The 17,735-nt window shown below is 36.9% G+C and overlaps 1 protein-coding gene across 1 annotated transcript in view; it reads left to right on the top strand.

Moving 5' to 3' along the window:
* FAT4 (FAT atypical cadherin 4) overlaps positions 1–17,735 on the top strand; it is a 174,986-nt gene that overhangs the window by 127,947 nt on the left and 29,304 nt on the right. Inside the window, exons 8-9 of the mRNA XM_043486767.1 lie at positions 2,696–2,946; positions 4,949–9,298. Of these exons, the coding sequence (XP_043342702.1) occupies positions 2,696–2,946; positions 4,949–9,298 (4,601 nt within the window). The remainder of the gene's footprint in view (positions 1–2,695; positions 2,947–4,948; positions 9,299–17,735) is intronic.

Genomic DNA, 17,735 nt, shown 5'->3' with positions numbered 1-17,735 from the left:
GATATAACATGAGCTACAGCATTTCTTGTCTCCCCTAAAGCCCCCCCAGGCTGTGTCTCAGCTTCCTTCTACTGTAGGATAATGGGAAAAGTGCACATTGAGGTCATAAAGACAGAAGTTGAAAGTCTTCATCTGCCATTTATGGACTTTATGCATCTTTGTGCAACTATATTAGCCTCCCTTAGACTCAAATTCCCCTCAATTAAAAATCTAGTACAAATCCACACTATTAGGATGGTTCTGAGGCTTAAATGAGGAAATAAATGAAATCCTTGTCGTCTGCTGAGTACTCCCTAAGAACTCAATAAGATGCTACAAAACTGTAAAGAACAGCATGAAAGAAAGAATGAAAGTGTTAGTCATTCAGTAGCCTGCCAGGCTGCTCTGTTCGTGGGGATTCTCCAGGCAAGAATACTGGAGTGGGTAGCCATTCCCTTCTCCAGGGGATCTTCCTGACCTAGGGATCAAACGTGGATCTCTTGCGTTGCAGACAGATTCTTTGCCATCTGAACCATTAGAGAAGCATAGGTGTTTAGATTTAAGAAGGTAGCACAAGACTTGATCTAATAAAGTTCATAACCATAAAAGGAACTAATTTGGATCAGAGAAACAGTACAGAGATTCATCAAAGATGAGAAGTGAACTAAAACTCAAAAAAAAAAAAAAAAGAATGAAGTGGGGAAAACCCAGGCATATGATCTTGGCAGTCTGTTCATTTTATATTGTCACGTATGCTTCTTTTATCTCTCTCTCTTTTTTTTTTTAACTTACAAGTATAAACTTGATTAAAACTGGTATTAGAGATACTGTGAGATAGTAAAGGATATCTAGTATTTAGGATACACTTTTCATGCATTTCAGAAACAAAGAAAGTCTAGAAAAAATTAACCACAAGTTAACATGGCAATTTAGTCTTTAATTTTTAAAAATAGTAAATATATTAGCTACTTTTAAACAGACAGTCTTATGTACAATAGCATAAAATAAAGACTTTACAGTTCAAAGTTCTTTCATGGATTATTGAGTTCAGCATGGGCCAGAACTCTCATCATTTGCCTTTCAACACATTGCTCAATCTAATATACCATGACCTTCTCATATACAAGACATCCAAATCAAATTTGCATGCTTTTTGCATCCTTCTTATTTTTATATGTGCATGCTTAAGGGAACAAATATGTGATTGAACCCTGACCTTTGCTGTCATAAAAAAAAGCCTGTAGCACTATGAAGCACTTTTTCTCTCCCTATTAAGTTATCTCAAAATAAAATCACATAATTCTCATAACCCAGGTTTCTACAGACTTTCTTTAAAAGGTAAGACAATGTGATTATTTCATAACTCCTGAATTTCTAACTTCCAAACCTATGATATTTTTAATATCGGGAATAGGTGTTGTCTACTGTGCAAGGGTATTAATAATCTGTAATAATACTTTTATGAGGAGTCACTTCTGGTCCAGGAAATAGTCTTTGTTGTTCTTACTCCTGATCTTGCACGTGAAGTTGCCATATGATGTTCGAATCTGAGTGATACAAAGTACTTTATCAATTTTGAAATCAGTTCTCAACCAAACTCCCTGTCTATGCTCCGTCTATTTAGCTCTCATTTTATAGAACCTCTTTTGTTAAAACAAAATGAACAAAAAAACACGTAGCTCCTTAGCAGTTCCTGATGTCTCTAAAAAAGGATGAAGGTGCCAAAATGTTTGTTTTAAACAATGAACTTAATAGGAAGAATGTGCGCTGGCTGCGATGTAAAGTTTTTCCTGCTGTTTCTATTAGACACTTGCTGTTGCTATGTTTTTATGGACACAGAGCAAACTGTAGAAACACCCGTAAGTTCCAACAAGGGCATTTGTTTGTTGGCATGAAGGAGAAGACTTGAAAGATATCCATTTCCTCATTTCCTCGCTACCCTCCAACAGAAAACATTCTGGACCACAGCCAGCTTCTGAACCTTCAAGCTTAGCTACTTCTTTCCTAGCTGAACTCTCAGAAATATACACAGATAGCCATTTCTTTAGAAAGAAGAGAGAAGCTATTCTCAGTGGAAACTCCTGCCCACTAACCAATCTGGTTAGCATCAAAATATCCATGAAGATGTCATACCACTCCTTACAACAGGAAAGCAAAGCAGCGTGGCCATATGAGGAACAGCAAATGAGAGAATTAGTAACTAGGAATGTCTCTGTATAAATAATCAGTTCTTGAGCTGTTCTGGATAGTCAATATCTGTCACATACAGTGTTTGGTCTTTAGAGAACAAGACCTTCCACTGATCTTTTCAGGTATATTATGGCACACAGCAGATAAATACTTTTTAGATGTATTTAACAGATGTTCATCTGTGATCCTGGCCACTGACCACAATATTAGAACAAAAGCCTGATTTATGCTTTCAGGCTGGTTTATTTAAAACATGATAGTCTTCTGGGTATATTCTGGGGACTTGCATGATTTAGGAAGCTCACAAACCTTGTGAAGACCTGCTTGAGGTCATAGGACATCTTGCCATAAAGGCTGTTAATGTGATGGTCACATAAAATGTGAACTAGCATATTCTTTCACTGTTCTGTGATCTTACTTGTAATGTTTTCCCTGACTTTTCTGCCTCGCTTGTTAAAATTCTAGTAAACAGATGTTGCAGCATTAAAACTGGAAGAAATATGCCCATGTCTGTTCTCTGCTTTAGTTATAGGATCATTGGTGGAAATTCTCAGTTCACCATCAACCCATCCACAGGACAAATCATCACCAGCGCATTGCTAGACAGGGAAACAAAAGAGAATTATACTTTAGTGGTTGTTGCCAGCGATGCTGGGTCCCCGGAACCTCTTTCCAGTTCTACCAGTGTGCTCGTCACAGTGACTGATGTCAATGACAACCCGCCAAGATTTCAGCATCACCCATATGTCACACACATCCCATCTCCTACTCCGCCAGGTAACCAAACCGCCTCTGATGTCTTGCAGATAAATAAAAACTATGCATTGGGCACTTCCTATAAGTACATTTCTGTTTTTTCTACAGGTATATTTCTGACGTAGCCAAAGTTTGCAAATCCTCTAAAATTCAACTCTTGCCTAAAGCAATTGAAGGACCATTGACTCTTGCAAATATTTCTTTCTTCTCAGACCAATTGTATTTAAGATTTCATAATTGCCACAGCTTTCCTAGTGCTGTTTCTTAATTTTAATTGAATATTGGTAAATATGAAAATAGATTTCACTTTGTAGTCAAGTAGGTTTCTGTCCTAAGATGTAATTTCTGTGTGCCCTGATAGGAAGGACATTTTCTATTTTTCATGCCATGTCTTTACATTGTACCTGAAACATTATCTTGGAGGTACTAGGCTCTCAACTATATTCATTCATACAAAATTAATATTTTATCCAATGCTTCATCGACAAATTTTCAAAAGGTTTATTGAAAGAATCCTCCTAATTAATTACTACTATAAATATTTTTAACTTAGTTTTAATGGGTGAAGTTTTTTCTATTAATGTGTATGGAGCCAATAATGAACCATGTTCACATTGACAATATGTATTTATCTTTCAAACCCTCTTTTAAGTTTAGTTTGGATTTATTTGCTTCTTTGCAAAGAATGTCCTACTCTCTTAGGAACTGCACAAATCATCTGCCTTTGGTAATTTTTGAAATGAATTTTGAAACTGGAAAATAAATAAATGAAGTTATAATTAATTTAATTTTCTCTCCTTTAAGATATTTTTAATGAGAGGAAAAAAAAAACAAAACAGATCCACAATTTCGCCTCTAGTGAATTTTGATCTTCTATTCGCTTGAGAGGGTCTAGTTGCTACCGGTTGAAAGTATAAAATCCATAAATTTTTGTGCCAACTTTTTATCAAAAGAAAAAGCCAGTATCAAAGTCATGAATCCCTGGAGTGGGCCTTCAGCTGAAATGATGCTAGAAGGCATGATTCTAGTTATACCCAGTGTGTAATGATGCAATAGAACATCTCCTATACAAAATGAGTAAGACTTAGGCATTTTTCCCCCTCATTAAACATATTATAATTTAGCAGAATCACTGGCCTTCATAAAATTAGACTACTTTTCACTTGTGTCACAAACTCTTCTGCAGGGGTAGGAGTGCAGGTTTGGGAAAGGTTTCTGAATAAGTCTATCAAAAACATGTCCTTATGGCAGCTTTTCAGCATTATCTACTCTATAGTCTGTTCCTTTTTGGCCTTCATCCCAAGCACTAACTTTTGGAATCCAAATTGAGTCCATTCTTCAATTCTTATTTCTTACTACACTATAATTGTTCATATATATGTGTGTATGTATACTTTATAATTGTTGTAGTACACACACATGTCTATACACACACATTCATATGTATACTTTATCTCCATATGAGAATAGCTCACAGATAAAAAACTTTTCTCGTAGAACAGTAGGCATGAGGAATTGAAAATTATTTTTTAAGCATATTATTTTTGCTTATATGATTACATAAAATGTAATTCAAAATATTTTAAGACATAATAGAGCAATTATGTGTTTTTACTGTTGGGCAGAAACATAGTTCTTAGCAGAACTCATGTATTATTGTGTTTGTTGGAAGTTATGTACAGACTCTTCTCCCAAGAACTATAATTTGGAATGGTTAGCCATTGCTCTTCCCTGCACTTCTCTCAAAGGTGCACTGAAAAATATTAAATTCCATAGATCGTCTGGCTTTTAGGTAGATAATGGCAGGTCAGTCCCTGAAGACTACTGTTAAGTAGATTTGACTGGGGAAATTTTGAGACAATATAAGATATACTGTTCTCCCCTAGTAATCATGAGAAAATAAAGTTGTATCAGGTAGCAATATAGTGTTTTATATATAGTTTTAATATACTGTTTTAACTTACTATCAGATGTTTTATTGGGCTTCCATGTGATTGATAACTGCACACTCCCTCTTTTATAGGTTCCTTCGTCTTTGCAGTTACTGTCACGGATGCTGATATTGGACCAAATTCTGAACTCCATTATTCTCTTTCGGGTAGAAACTCTGAGAAATTTCACATTGACACCCTGAGAGGAGCTATTATGGCAGCCGGACCACTAAATGGCACTTCAGAAGTGACATTTTCTGTCCACGTAAAAGATGGTGGCTCAGTCCCAAAAACAGATTCTACAACAGTGACTGTTCGATTTGTGAACAAAGCAGATTTCCCTAAAGTCAAAGCCAAAGAACAGACTTTCATGTTTCCTGAAAACCAACCAGTAGGCACTCTTGTCACTACTGTAACAGGGTCCTCCTTGAGAGGAGAACCTTTGTCCTATTATATTGCAAGTGGCAATCTTGGCAACACACTCCAGATTGATCAGTTAACAGGACAGGTTTCCATAAGTCAGCCTCTAGATTTTGAAAAGATACAAAAATATGTTGTATGGATAGAAGCCAGAGATGGAGGTTTTCCTCCTTTCTCCTCCTATGAGAAGCTTGACATAACAGTGTTAGATGTCAATGATAATCCTCCTGTCTTTAAGGAAGATCCATTTGTATCTGAAATATTAGAAAACCTTTCTCCTCGAAAAATACTCACTGTTTCTGCAGTGGACAAGGACAGTGGGCCCAATGGACAGTTAGATTATGAAATCATTAATGGCAACAAAGAACATAGTTTCAGTATCAATCATGCCACTGGCGAAATTAGAAGCATTCGACCTTTAGACAGGGAAAAAATCTCTCAGTATGTGCTTATCGTAAAGTCCTCAGACAGAGGCTCCCCTTCTCAGAGTACCTCAGTAAAAGTCATCATTAACATTTTAGATGAAAATGATAATGCCCCGAGGTTTTCGCAAATATTCAGTGCCCATGTTCCTGAAAATTCCCCACTAGGGTACACAGTTACACGTGTCACAACTTCTGATGAAGACATTGGTGTAAATGCAATTAGTAGATACTCTATAATGGACACAAGTCTTCCATTTACCATTAATCCCAGCACTGGGGATATAGTAATTAGTAGACCTTTAAATAGAGAAGATACAGACCGTTACAGAATCCGAGTTTCTGCACATGACTCTGGATGGACTGTAAGTACAGATGTCACAATATTTGTGACAGATGTCAATGACAATGCTCCAAGATTTAGCAGACCCTCTTATTATTTAGATTGCCCTGAACTTACTGAAATTGGCTCCAAGGTGACTCAGGTATCTGCAACAGACCCTGATGAGGGATCAAACGGACAAGTGTTTTATTTTATAAAATCTCAGTCAGAGTACTTCAGGATTAATGCCTCCACAGGAGAGATTTTCAATAAACAGTTCTTAAAATATCAAAATGTCAGTGGCTTCAGCAACGTGAACATCAACAGACATAGTTTTATCGTGACATCTTCAGATCGAGGTAATCCTGCGTTACTTAGTGAGACAACAGTTACCATAAACACAGTGGACAGTAATGACAATGCACCACAATTTCTTAAAACTAAATATTTTACTCCAGTCACCAAACATGTTAAAGTTGGAACAAAGTTAATCAAAGTTACTGCAGTAGATGATAAAGATTTTGGCTTGAATTCTGAAGTGGAGTATTTCATTTTGAATGAGAATCATTTGGGGAAATTTAAGTTAGACAGTAATACAGGGTGGATTTCAGTAGCAGCTCCCCTGACATCTGACCTGAATCAAAACTTTTTGATCACTGTCACCGCAAAAGATAAGGGAAACCCTCCACTTTCATCCCAAACAACTGTTCAAATAATTGTAACGGAGGAAAACTACCACACACCTGAATTCTCTCAAAGTCACATGAGTGCAACCATCCCTGAAAGCCATAGTGTTGGAGCCATTGTTAGAACTGTTTCTGCAAGAGATAGAGACACAGCTATGAATGGCTTGATTAGGTACAGTATTTCCTCAGGAAATGAAGACAGCATCTTTGCAATCAATTCCTCCACAGGTGTATTAACACTTGCCAAAGCCCTTGATTATGAGCTCTGCCAGAAGCATGAGATGATTGTTAGTGCCACAGACGGAGGCTGGGTCTCAAGGACTGGTTACTGCAGTGTGACTGTAAATGTGATTGATGTGAATGACAATTCTCCAGTATTTCTCCCTGATGAATATTTCCCCACTGTTTTGGAAAATGCCCCCAGTGGGACAACAGTTATCCACCTAAATGCAACGGATGCTGACTCTGGCACCAATGCTGTGATTGCCTACACTATACAGTCATCTGATAGTGACCTCTTTGTCATTGACCCCAACACTGGAGTCGTCACCACTCAAGGCTTCTTGGATTTTGAAACCAAGCAGAGCTACCACCTTACTGTGAAAGCTTTCAATGTCCCCGATGAGGAGAGGTGCAGTTTTGCCACTGTTAATATCCAATTAAAAGGGACAAATGAATACGTGCCTCGTTTTGTTTCCAAACTTTACTATTTTGAAATCTCAGAAGCAGCTCCTAAAGGTACTATTGTTGGAGAAGTATTTGCCAGTGACCGTGACTTGGGCAGTGATGGGGAGGTTCATTATTTGATTTTTGGTAACAGTAGAAAGAAGGGTTTCCAGATCAACAAGAAGACGGGACAGATATATGTGTCTGGACTTCTTGATAGAGAAAAAGAAGAAAGGGTATCTTTGAAGGTACTGGCCAAGAATTTTGGCAGCATTCGGGGTGCAGACATAGATGAGGTCACTGTGAATGTCACTGTGCTTGATGCCAATGACCCCCCCGTTTTTAGTCTAAACATCTACAGCGTTCAGATCAGTGAAGGGGTGCCCACGGGGACTCACGTGACCTTTGTCAGTGCCTTCGACTCAGACTCTGTTCCCAGCTGGAGTAGGTTTTCTTACTTCATAGGATCAGGGAATGAAAATGGTGCCTTTTCCATTAATCCACAGACAGGACAGATCACCGTTACTGCAGAGTTAGATCGAGAAACCCTACCCATCTACAATCTCACGGTTTTGGCTGTGGATTCCGGGACCCCCTCTGCTACCGGAAGTGCCTCTTTATTAGTCACCCTGGAAGATATAAACGATAATGGGCCTATGTTGACCATCAGCGAGGGGGAAGTGATGGAAAACAAACGCCCAGGAACTCTGGTGATGACCCTTCAGTCCACAGATCCAGATCTCCCTCCCAATCAAGGTCCCTTTACCTACTATCTGATGAGCACAGGTCCTGCCACCAATTATTTTAGTCTGAACACTGCGGGAGTTCTGAGCACCACCCGAGAGATCGACAGAGAGCAGATCTCCGACTTCTATCTGTCCGTGGTCACCAGGGATTCTGGTGTGCCTCAGATGTCTTCCACGGGGACCGTGCATATCACAGTCATAGACCAAAATGACAACCCATCACAGTCTCGGACGGTGGAGATATTTGTTAATTATTATGGTAACTTGTTTCCTGGTGGGGCTTTAGGCTCCGTGAAGCCACAGGATCCCGATGTGTTGGACACCTTCCACTGCTCCTTGACCTCGGGAGTGACCAGCCTCTTCAGTATTCCAAGGGGCACCTGCGATCTGAGTTCCCAGCCGAGGTCCACAGACGGCACGTTTGATCTGACCGTCCTTAGTAACGATGGAGTCCACAGCACGGTCACCAGCAACATTCGAGTTTTCTTCACTGGATTTTCCAACGCAACGGTGGATAACAGCATCCTACTGCGTCTTGGTGTACCGACCGTGAAGGACTTCCTGACCAACCACTACCTTCATTTCTTGCGCATTGCCAGTTCGCAGCTGACGGGCCTCGGGACGGCTGTGCAACTGTATGGGGCTTATGAAGGGCACAACAGAACGTTTCTTTTGGCAGCGGTGAAGCGAACCCACAATCAGTACGTGAATCCCAGTGGTGTAGCCACCTTCTTTGAAAGCATCAAGGAGATCCTCCTGAGGCAGAGCGGAGTGAAGGTGGAGTCTGTGGATCACGACTCCTGTGCCCCTGGCCCGTGTCAGAACGGAGGGAGCTGTGTCAGGAGGCTGGCCGTGAGCACCGCATTGAAGAGCCACGAGAGCCTTCCAGTCATCATCGTGGCCAACGAACTTCTGCAGCCTTTCCTATGCAAGTGTCTGCCGGGCTACGCAGGCAGCTGGTGTGAAATTGACATAGATGAATGCCTCCCGTCCCCTTGCCACAATGGCGGGACCTGTCACAATTTAGTGGGAGGGTTCTCCTGCAGCTGCCCGGATGGCTTCACCGGCCGGGCCTGTGAGCGAGACATCAACGAGTGCCTGCCTAGTCCCTGCAAGAATGGTGCCATTTGCCAGAACTTTCCAGGAGGCTTCAACTGTGTTTGCAAAACTGGATACACAGGTATGATGGTGTTAAGTTCTTTTTTTTGCCCACCAAGACTCTAGTCATATCAAGTATAATAGAAAGCTATGAACTTTGTCATCTTCAAATGCTTTTCTGTAGAGAATAGGCAGAATCATAGCAAATGCTTTAAGCGATTACTATTGGCCAGACTCTGTTCTAGGAACTTTATCTGTATTAATTTCACTTCTCAGGAGAAACCTGACAAGTGGTAGGGATAATGATTTTACAGCCCTTAAGAAAAGGAAACTGACATAGAGAGAAATTTGGTTGGTTGACTAAGGTGACTCAGTTGATTTGTTGCAGAGTCAGGATGTGAGCTTACACAGTTAATTCCGGAGTTTAAATTCTTAGTCCAGCTACTGAGTGTCTTGTATAAGAGCAAAAAGAGCATCTGATCTTCAAAAAAGTGTTCTAAAGTTAAAGGACATTGTGTATTTAAAGTATATGATCTGGACTATTCTGTGTTCTAAAGAACTGTCATTGTTGTAAATTATTTTATCATCATCGATTTTATGATTTCCACCATAATTATCACTATAACTATTGAAATTTGACCCACACTGTGAAGAGATGAAGCAACAGTTGTGATTTAGATTGAGAGCTCAATGCCTTGTTATTTCTAGTAGTCAGGTAGAAAGTATCAACAAAACTGAGTCACAATATACCTTGATATGTTGGCAGCAGAATTTAATATATAGAGAAATTATTTCACTACTCTTTGTCATTCTAATAGGACATGATGTATGTTTATACATAGATCTTTGTTTCTATCCCTACTTATCTATCTATCCATCATCTATTTATTAACTGATCTGTAGTTAGTGTACCTTCAAATGTATATACATTTATGCTGTAGATAAGTTTGAGGAGAGACGATTTCTTTTCTACAGTTTGTACACTATACATTTTTAGTACATATATCTTACATTGGTTGCCCTGTAGTGTTTATTAACTCAGTGTAAAGTACAGTGAAATAGGTAAAACCAGGATATACTTTTTAAAATTTTGTAGGTATATTGCAGAATACTATTTTAAAAGAAGTTTTTAAGATAATTGTATTTGTATATCATATTTTAAAATGAAGCTTATCGTGTGTATACTTCATGGTTTTATATTTGGAGAACTGAATTGCTTGATGATTATTCACAGCAAGTTTGAATAAGCCAAAGCAGATCATATAAGCTTTACCTTTTGACAAAATAATGTCCTTAAAATATAAATGAAGAAAAGGGGCAGCAAACATATGTATGGAAAGAATCAGGGGATTTGACAGAACTTGATTTAGCTATAGCTTTTGGGAAGTCCCCTAATCTTGCTCACATTCAACTCCCCCATATATAAAATGAGTATAGTCATAGTTACTTATCTTTTAGGGTTGTTGTAATGAATACAAATAATATTTGTAAAACTCCTAGCACAGATTCCAACTTTCAATAAATAGCAATGCTAATTAGTAGTTTAGTAGTAGTGTTAATATAATGGTCGATAGAGGTATGCTATAGAATTTCTATAAAGACACGCCTCAGTGGCATAAGGTAGGCATAAGACTTACCAGAGTTGTACTCTTAGGATCATGAATAACAGGGTTACACACATGTAATGAGTTCAGGATTTCCAGAAAACCTTCCTCACTCGATCGTCCACCTCTCCCACCCCCAGCCTCTCCAAATTACTTCCTCTGTTGTGAATGCAACAGTAAAGATTATTTGTTCCATTTTAGTATAATACACTATTTCACACCTAGAGTGACTTTACGCTTAGTCCTAGAATGAAGAATGACTGCATTAGGTAGTACCTGGGGTTGATGGAAAATGACGTGAGTGTGCGTGAGGCACGTATGCTGACCTCAGCAGAAATGTTGCTTAAGGCATGGGGTGTAGAACTAGCCTTTTCGCTTTACTTCTCTCTAGTGTGTTTCTTTCTTTGTTTCATTATATTTAAACATACACTGCATCCTTTTCTAAATGTAGCTGTTGAAACTTTTAAGCATACCCATCCTTCATTATGAAATATTAATAGCATTTATCAAATGGCTACTTACAATACTGCTTAAAGTTCCTTGCATCACAGACATTATTATTCATTTAGTTATTTAGTTCTTCTTACAAATCTATTAAATGAATATTCTTATCCTTCTGACTGAAAGACAACAAATTAGATCTTAGAGAGAATGCACTTAAATGACTTGCCTCCAGCACAGCACAAGAAAGTGAGCTGAGTTTTGATGATAAGCTTTACTGCAGATCCTCTGCTCTTTAAATGCCTGTCACACCTCATCATACTTTGATCTGCACTTGCTAGAGAATATTATGGTGAGCCTGTGATGTGAGCCTGCTTAGAATTTTTTGTCCATTAATCTATTAAACTGCACAGCAAGCCTCTGAGATATGTATTAGAAGCTTCAAACTGGCTAAGTATGGAAGTCAGGGAAATTCACCAATAACCTCAGCCATAAAGACATTGCAAGTATTTCCAGAAAGCACTCCTGGTCACCTTTGCAGGGCTGTCGTGAGTGATTCCCAGAACACTGACTGCTTTGTTTTTACCCTTCAGATTTTCATTCAACTCTCATCCACTGGCACAAGCTGAACCTGAGTCCTGATAGAAGGGTCTGGAAAGATGATAGTTTTCTAACTTCCAGCCCCAACAGTATGGAAAGACACACATGGATCTGAGTGTCAACAGAGAATGTCTGACATAGAAAGATCCTCTTATTGCTCCTATTTTACCTTGTAGGACGCTGAGCCTATGTTCTGGTGACTCTAGGGCCAGAGCTGCCAAAGCTGGATCATAACCATCACAACCTCTTTTTGTAAGGAAGTCATTTGAAGTAATATATTAATTTTACATACTGTCCCTTCTCAGAGCTCACTTCAGTTTCCATTTGCATAACTGTGGATAATCCAGTCGATCAGGAGTGATGTAAACAAGCATGCAGTTGAATACTTCATGTAAATCTTGTATTTTTTAATTAATATAATTCTTTGTTTACAAATTCTATATATATAGGCCATCCAGTAAAACAGGCAGTTAAGTAAAGCCTGATAGTTTTATTTCTTTGTTTTGTTTTGTTTTGCATTTCTTTGTACTCTTTTCATATACAAACAGTATATCAAAAATCATGGTGACAAATTGTTAATCCACACACTAAATTAGAAATGCATTGTTTAAATGCATTAATACATATTTATAATATATATTTAATGTTCTTTGGAAAGATAATCCCTCAAGTATCATTTTGAGTTCCTTTTCTTCCAGCCAGTCTTTACCAGGTAACCTGACTTAGAAATGTAGAGCTAATGCTAAAATGTCTTAAAGAACCAATCAAAGCTAATAAGCTGTAAGACAAAATTCATACTGAAGCACACGTGTACCTCACAGAATGGATTTTTAAATATTCATTCTGGTTAAATTATACTTCTGTTAGCATTAAGTACTATGGTGAAGCTGTCTTCAAAGTCTGTATGTATTCAGATATTTTCTGGAACATCAGAATTATTTCAAAGCACCTGTATTTTCCTACTCTATTTTTGTGGACTTTCACTGCTGTTTTTTCAGTGATTCTTAAAGTCTGTGGTATTGCAAATTTGAGCTGTGATAGTTTACAAACTTCCTGCTTAAAATAATTCTCAGCCACTGCCCCATCTCTGTCTCAAACACACACACACACACTCACACACACACACACACACACACAACTGAATATTTCATGTGAAGTTAGAAATTGTGCTAAAGATTAGAAAAGTAAGTGTTTATGAATTGAGGGAAGCTGAGAGACTTACCCTAAGAATCCCTCACAGGGAGTGGTTAAGTGTTAGCTCAATAGGGAATTTTTGTGGAGAACATCCTGTAAAGATGCAAGTATAAAAATGAAAATTGTGGAATGATTACAACAAAAAGATATGAAGAGATATAGTTATTATTCCTATTGCCATAATATTCTTGATATATTTATTTTTTTATTTTCAAGTTTGTGATGATAGGGTCACATCATACACATGGAATAAGAATAATTTTATTTAATGAATTTAGAGGACTTTAGAGAAAACAAATTTGCTTGTATAAATTGTTTCTCAGATCAGTTTTTCTTCGTTACTAGAAAAAGAACCAAAAAGAAACTGAAAAAAGAAATAGTGAGATTTCATCTTCCATTACAATCACTTCATTTCATTGTTAAGTGCATTCTCCTATAATTTAATTTTATATCACTCAATGGGGCTTTGATTAGCTATACATAGAGTATGTTAGACAAGATGAATAAATTATAATATAGTATAGAACATGTGAAAAATTAAGATCTAGATTTTCAAAAGCATAATAGTATAAGAGATTGAATCAACTGTTAATATGCCCCAGTAAATCAAAAGAAAATATCTTTCATATTATTTATGCCTCAGAAGTTCAGGGAATCCTGGAGGAAAACATCAGTCTGACAACTACAAATCTATTATTTCATTTCTTGTACAAATGAAAGTTTCTTGTGTTTACTAGAACACTAATTAGAAAGTACAATTACAGCCAGTAGCTACATAGCATTTGTCTTCCTGCTCCCAGGTTTTCCATCTGCAGCATACCCTGCATTAAATCCTTCATAGTAATGAGTGACATTAGAGAAGGCAGCATGGATATGGAACTTATTTCCAAATCTGGGTCTCTCTTAACAGAATTAGTTCAGAGCCCCTTTACCCTTTCCTCTTCACTTTCACACATCTGGATGCATTTTAGGTGTGGTATTTGGAGTCATTCCAGGAGTGTATTCCCAGAGGGGGAGGTTTTTCTATGCTCTCTAGTAAGTCCTGATATTTCAGGGGAGGATGAGATTTGTCCATTCATCACTTTTATGTCACTTGACAGTATAAAAAGGAATTTTTTTCCAGGCCTGTAAAGTTATTTACAGGTCGCGCATAGTAATTTTACCAAGAAACCTGGCAAACATTTGCTTTCATGAAAATGGGAGTTGTAACTAAGAGTCATTCTTTCAGAAATCACAGCAGTCATATATTAACGTTGTCAATGATCATGTGACCTGGAAATGAAAGAATATAAACAAACTTTACTGGATAGATATGAAATGAAAATTTTTATGAAATACAGAAGAGTTTTTCATAGAAGACTGGTAAAGAGCTCAGTTCTTATTTTGATTTTATTTCCAAGAGTGAAATTACACAATTTACCTCAACTGATACATTGACTCTATTAAAACATTAATAACAGGTTCTATTAGTCTAGAAGCTTCTAATATCTATGGAAAGTAAGTGTGTATTTATAAACATCATGGATATTATGTGTATCATTATATAATCATTTGTAGTTGCATTTAGATCATATTTGCATATGTTTTAAAATACAAAGGAAGACAGTTATTTTTTCCTTTTTGCTTTTAATACTAGCAACCCTTATTTAAGCATAATATTTTTGCTTTGTTTCCACATGAAAAACCATAATGCTAATTGATCAGGATATTTAGATGAGCTCTTTTCATAGTGCCTTTCATAATAATAGGAAACATTTACATCTCATGTAAAAAACAACTACTTTTTACTAAAATAATAAAAAAGCTTATAAGCATAAACATTCAGAATAAATAGCATGTATATATTATGGAATTATATTTGTTAATAAAATAGTCAGTTTAGATAAAAATGGACTTTGTTAGTTCCACATGGTCTTCCTTCTTCTCTATGTATAAATACAAGAGATGGAAAAATATTATTTATGGTATCTGTTAATAACATATGGTCTTCCCTGGTGGCTCAGTGGTAAAATACCTACCTGCCATTGCAGGAAACCTGAGTCTCCTGGTTTGATGTCTGGGTCAGTAAAATCCCCTGGAGGAGGAAATGGCAACCCACTCCAGTGTTCTTGCCTGGGAAATCTCATGGACAGGGGGAGTCTAGCGGGCTATAGTCGATGGGGTCACAAGACAGTCGGACATGATTTAGTGACTAAACAACATCTAACATATATAATCTAAGCTATTAAATTGAAGCCTATGGGATATCAGAAAACATAGCTCCATTGGGTGGCTAAATTTAACAAGTTAGAATAAATTTAAGTCAACTTTCTCTAAGTGTTAGTCACTCAGTTGTGCCCGACTCTTTTGTGACCCCATGAACTGTAGCCCTGCCAGGCTCCTCTGTCCATGGGATTTCCCAGGCAAGAGTACTGGAGTGGGTTGCCATTTCCTTCTCCAGGGGATCTTCCCGACCCAGGGATTGAACCTGTGTCTCCTGCAGGAGATCCTGCATTGGCAGGCAGGTTCTTTACCAGGTTCTTGAGCCACTTGGGAAGCCCTTAACTTTCTCTAATGTAACATTAAAATGTGCTATTGGAACGAGTGAAACTTGAATACATATCCTTGTGGAAAAGATCATAGATGATCACATCATATTCGATTTATGTTCAACATTCTATCACACCTTCTGCCCCAGAACATGAAAACACATGCTAAATTTCTCCTGTAAGTTTAAACTGTAATCTTGGAAAGTTTGAATATACCTTTGCCTCCTATTATGCATTCATTTTCATCTTTAGCAATTCCTCTTCTCCATGTGCCAGGAGCTTACATCTCCCGAAGCTATCTATAATAAATAATGTATATCAACACCATTAATTGATGAATATCAAAGCAATGAGATCAGTTTATTCCTCTAAACAGCTGCTCTGACAGTTAACATATCTTAATAGAAAAAGACTCCTTGAGTTCAAGAGACATAAATGCCTCTCTTTGTGCAAGCCCTATCAGCGTATTTCAAGCCTCCAGGCAATGACAAATTTTGTTAATTGACTTGCAACACGAAGTTAATGATGCAAGATTTTGTTTCACAGTGCACGACACATCAGATTGTTTGTATAAGAAGCATGTTAGAGCAATTCAAACTGCAGCATTCTCTGATACTCATTATGCCATCAACACTAACATTTAAGTAGGTAAATGTGCGCAGAACAATACAGAATTTGTTGCTGACTTCGAATTGGGTAATAGAGCATAAACTTTCCAAGCCCTGGAATGATGCAGTTAAAGGCTTTATGTTGATTCGAAGTAAAATTAGGACCTCTTTCCATCACATAAAAGAAAAAAGCTTTTTAATAATAACTTAAATTGCAACATTGAGTTTCAAACTGTATCTTTAAATCTAGTATGGCAAGCTCTTTGAAACTAAATAATTGTAAAATAAAAATATTACTCATTAAATAGAGCACTCAAACTAGATTTGAATGATAAATAATTTACCATTATTTTGATAAATACATACTCTAACACCATGCACTAATACCAACAAATAAGGCTATTTTACCCAAACTCAACAATAATTTCATTTGCACAACTTGTAGAAAAGTTATTTCTTAAATTTTTTAACAAATAAGAAAATAAAACTCTGGCTTAAAGTAAACTGTCAAATAAAAGGTTGAATTTTTTTTCTCCAACCAGTGTGTATTTATATTGTTTACTTAAAAAATCAAATTCTACTGATAATTTACTTTAGCTTTTAAAAGAAATTCATTCTCAAACTAATATTTTCTCAGTTTGTATCTGCTTCTATTTAGGTAATCACTGTATGTTTTAATACATGAGTAAGTCTTTATTTTGAGGTTTCTTTCCACATCTCACTTTGGACTAACAGAAATAGTTTATGGTTTGAATTAAACTCAAATGTCTGTTAAAATCTTATTTTGTAAGGGGTAAATAAGATAACTAATGTATATAATTTTTAAAAATGTCTTTTGTTGTTTTTTTAAAACCAAAATTTAAGGTGGTCTTTTCCAATAGGATTCAAACAAGTATATAGTTGAGGTTTATAGGATCAATGATTTGGGTTTTAATATTTATATATTTTTCTTGGAGAGCACATATGTCAAAATATTTCAGTAAGTGAACATGGCCATCCACCCTAAATTGATTAGCCTTTGTTCCACATTTCCAGTCTTTAAGAAGTAAAGTTTGTGATTTTGTAACCTACATATATCGGTTCACAATATGAATGTTATACTAACCGTACCTATAAAGAATATTAATCTATAGCTTTATTACTTGCTAATTTTAACACAGCTCTAAAATAAATTTTCCAAAAAAATGGAAGGAAATGAAGAAAAAAAGTCTTAATGAGTGTCATAGCACATGTGAGAAAAAAAAATGGATGGAGTGGGATGTGACTTTCCTAATACTAAATAAATAATGAATAGTATAGTCAATAGATCTTATTTTATTTTCTATTGAGTGATACAGATAATGTATGAGGGGGAAAATACACTTCTCTAGAACAATCTGTGACAAATCCACTTAGAAAACACTAGAGAAAAGAGTTCTCCCAAGACAGAGCATCTCTCTGGTGCGATAGTTTGTATGAGCTTAGAATAAACTTGTCCTCCCTGTTTTTCCAGTATGACCCATTACAAACATAATTAAAACTTCATTTCTGTGCTTCTAGATTGG

Source organism: Cervus canadensis, chromosome 1 (genome assembly GCF_019320065.1).
Source record: "Cervus canadensis isolate Bull #8, Minnesota chromosome 1, ASM1932006v1, whole genome shotgun sequence".
Taxonomy (NCBI): Eukaryota; Metazoa; Chordata; class Mammalia; order Artiodactyla; family Cervidae; genus Cervus; species Cervus canadensis.
This window is presented reverse-complemented; position numbering and strand designations above follow the sequence as displayed.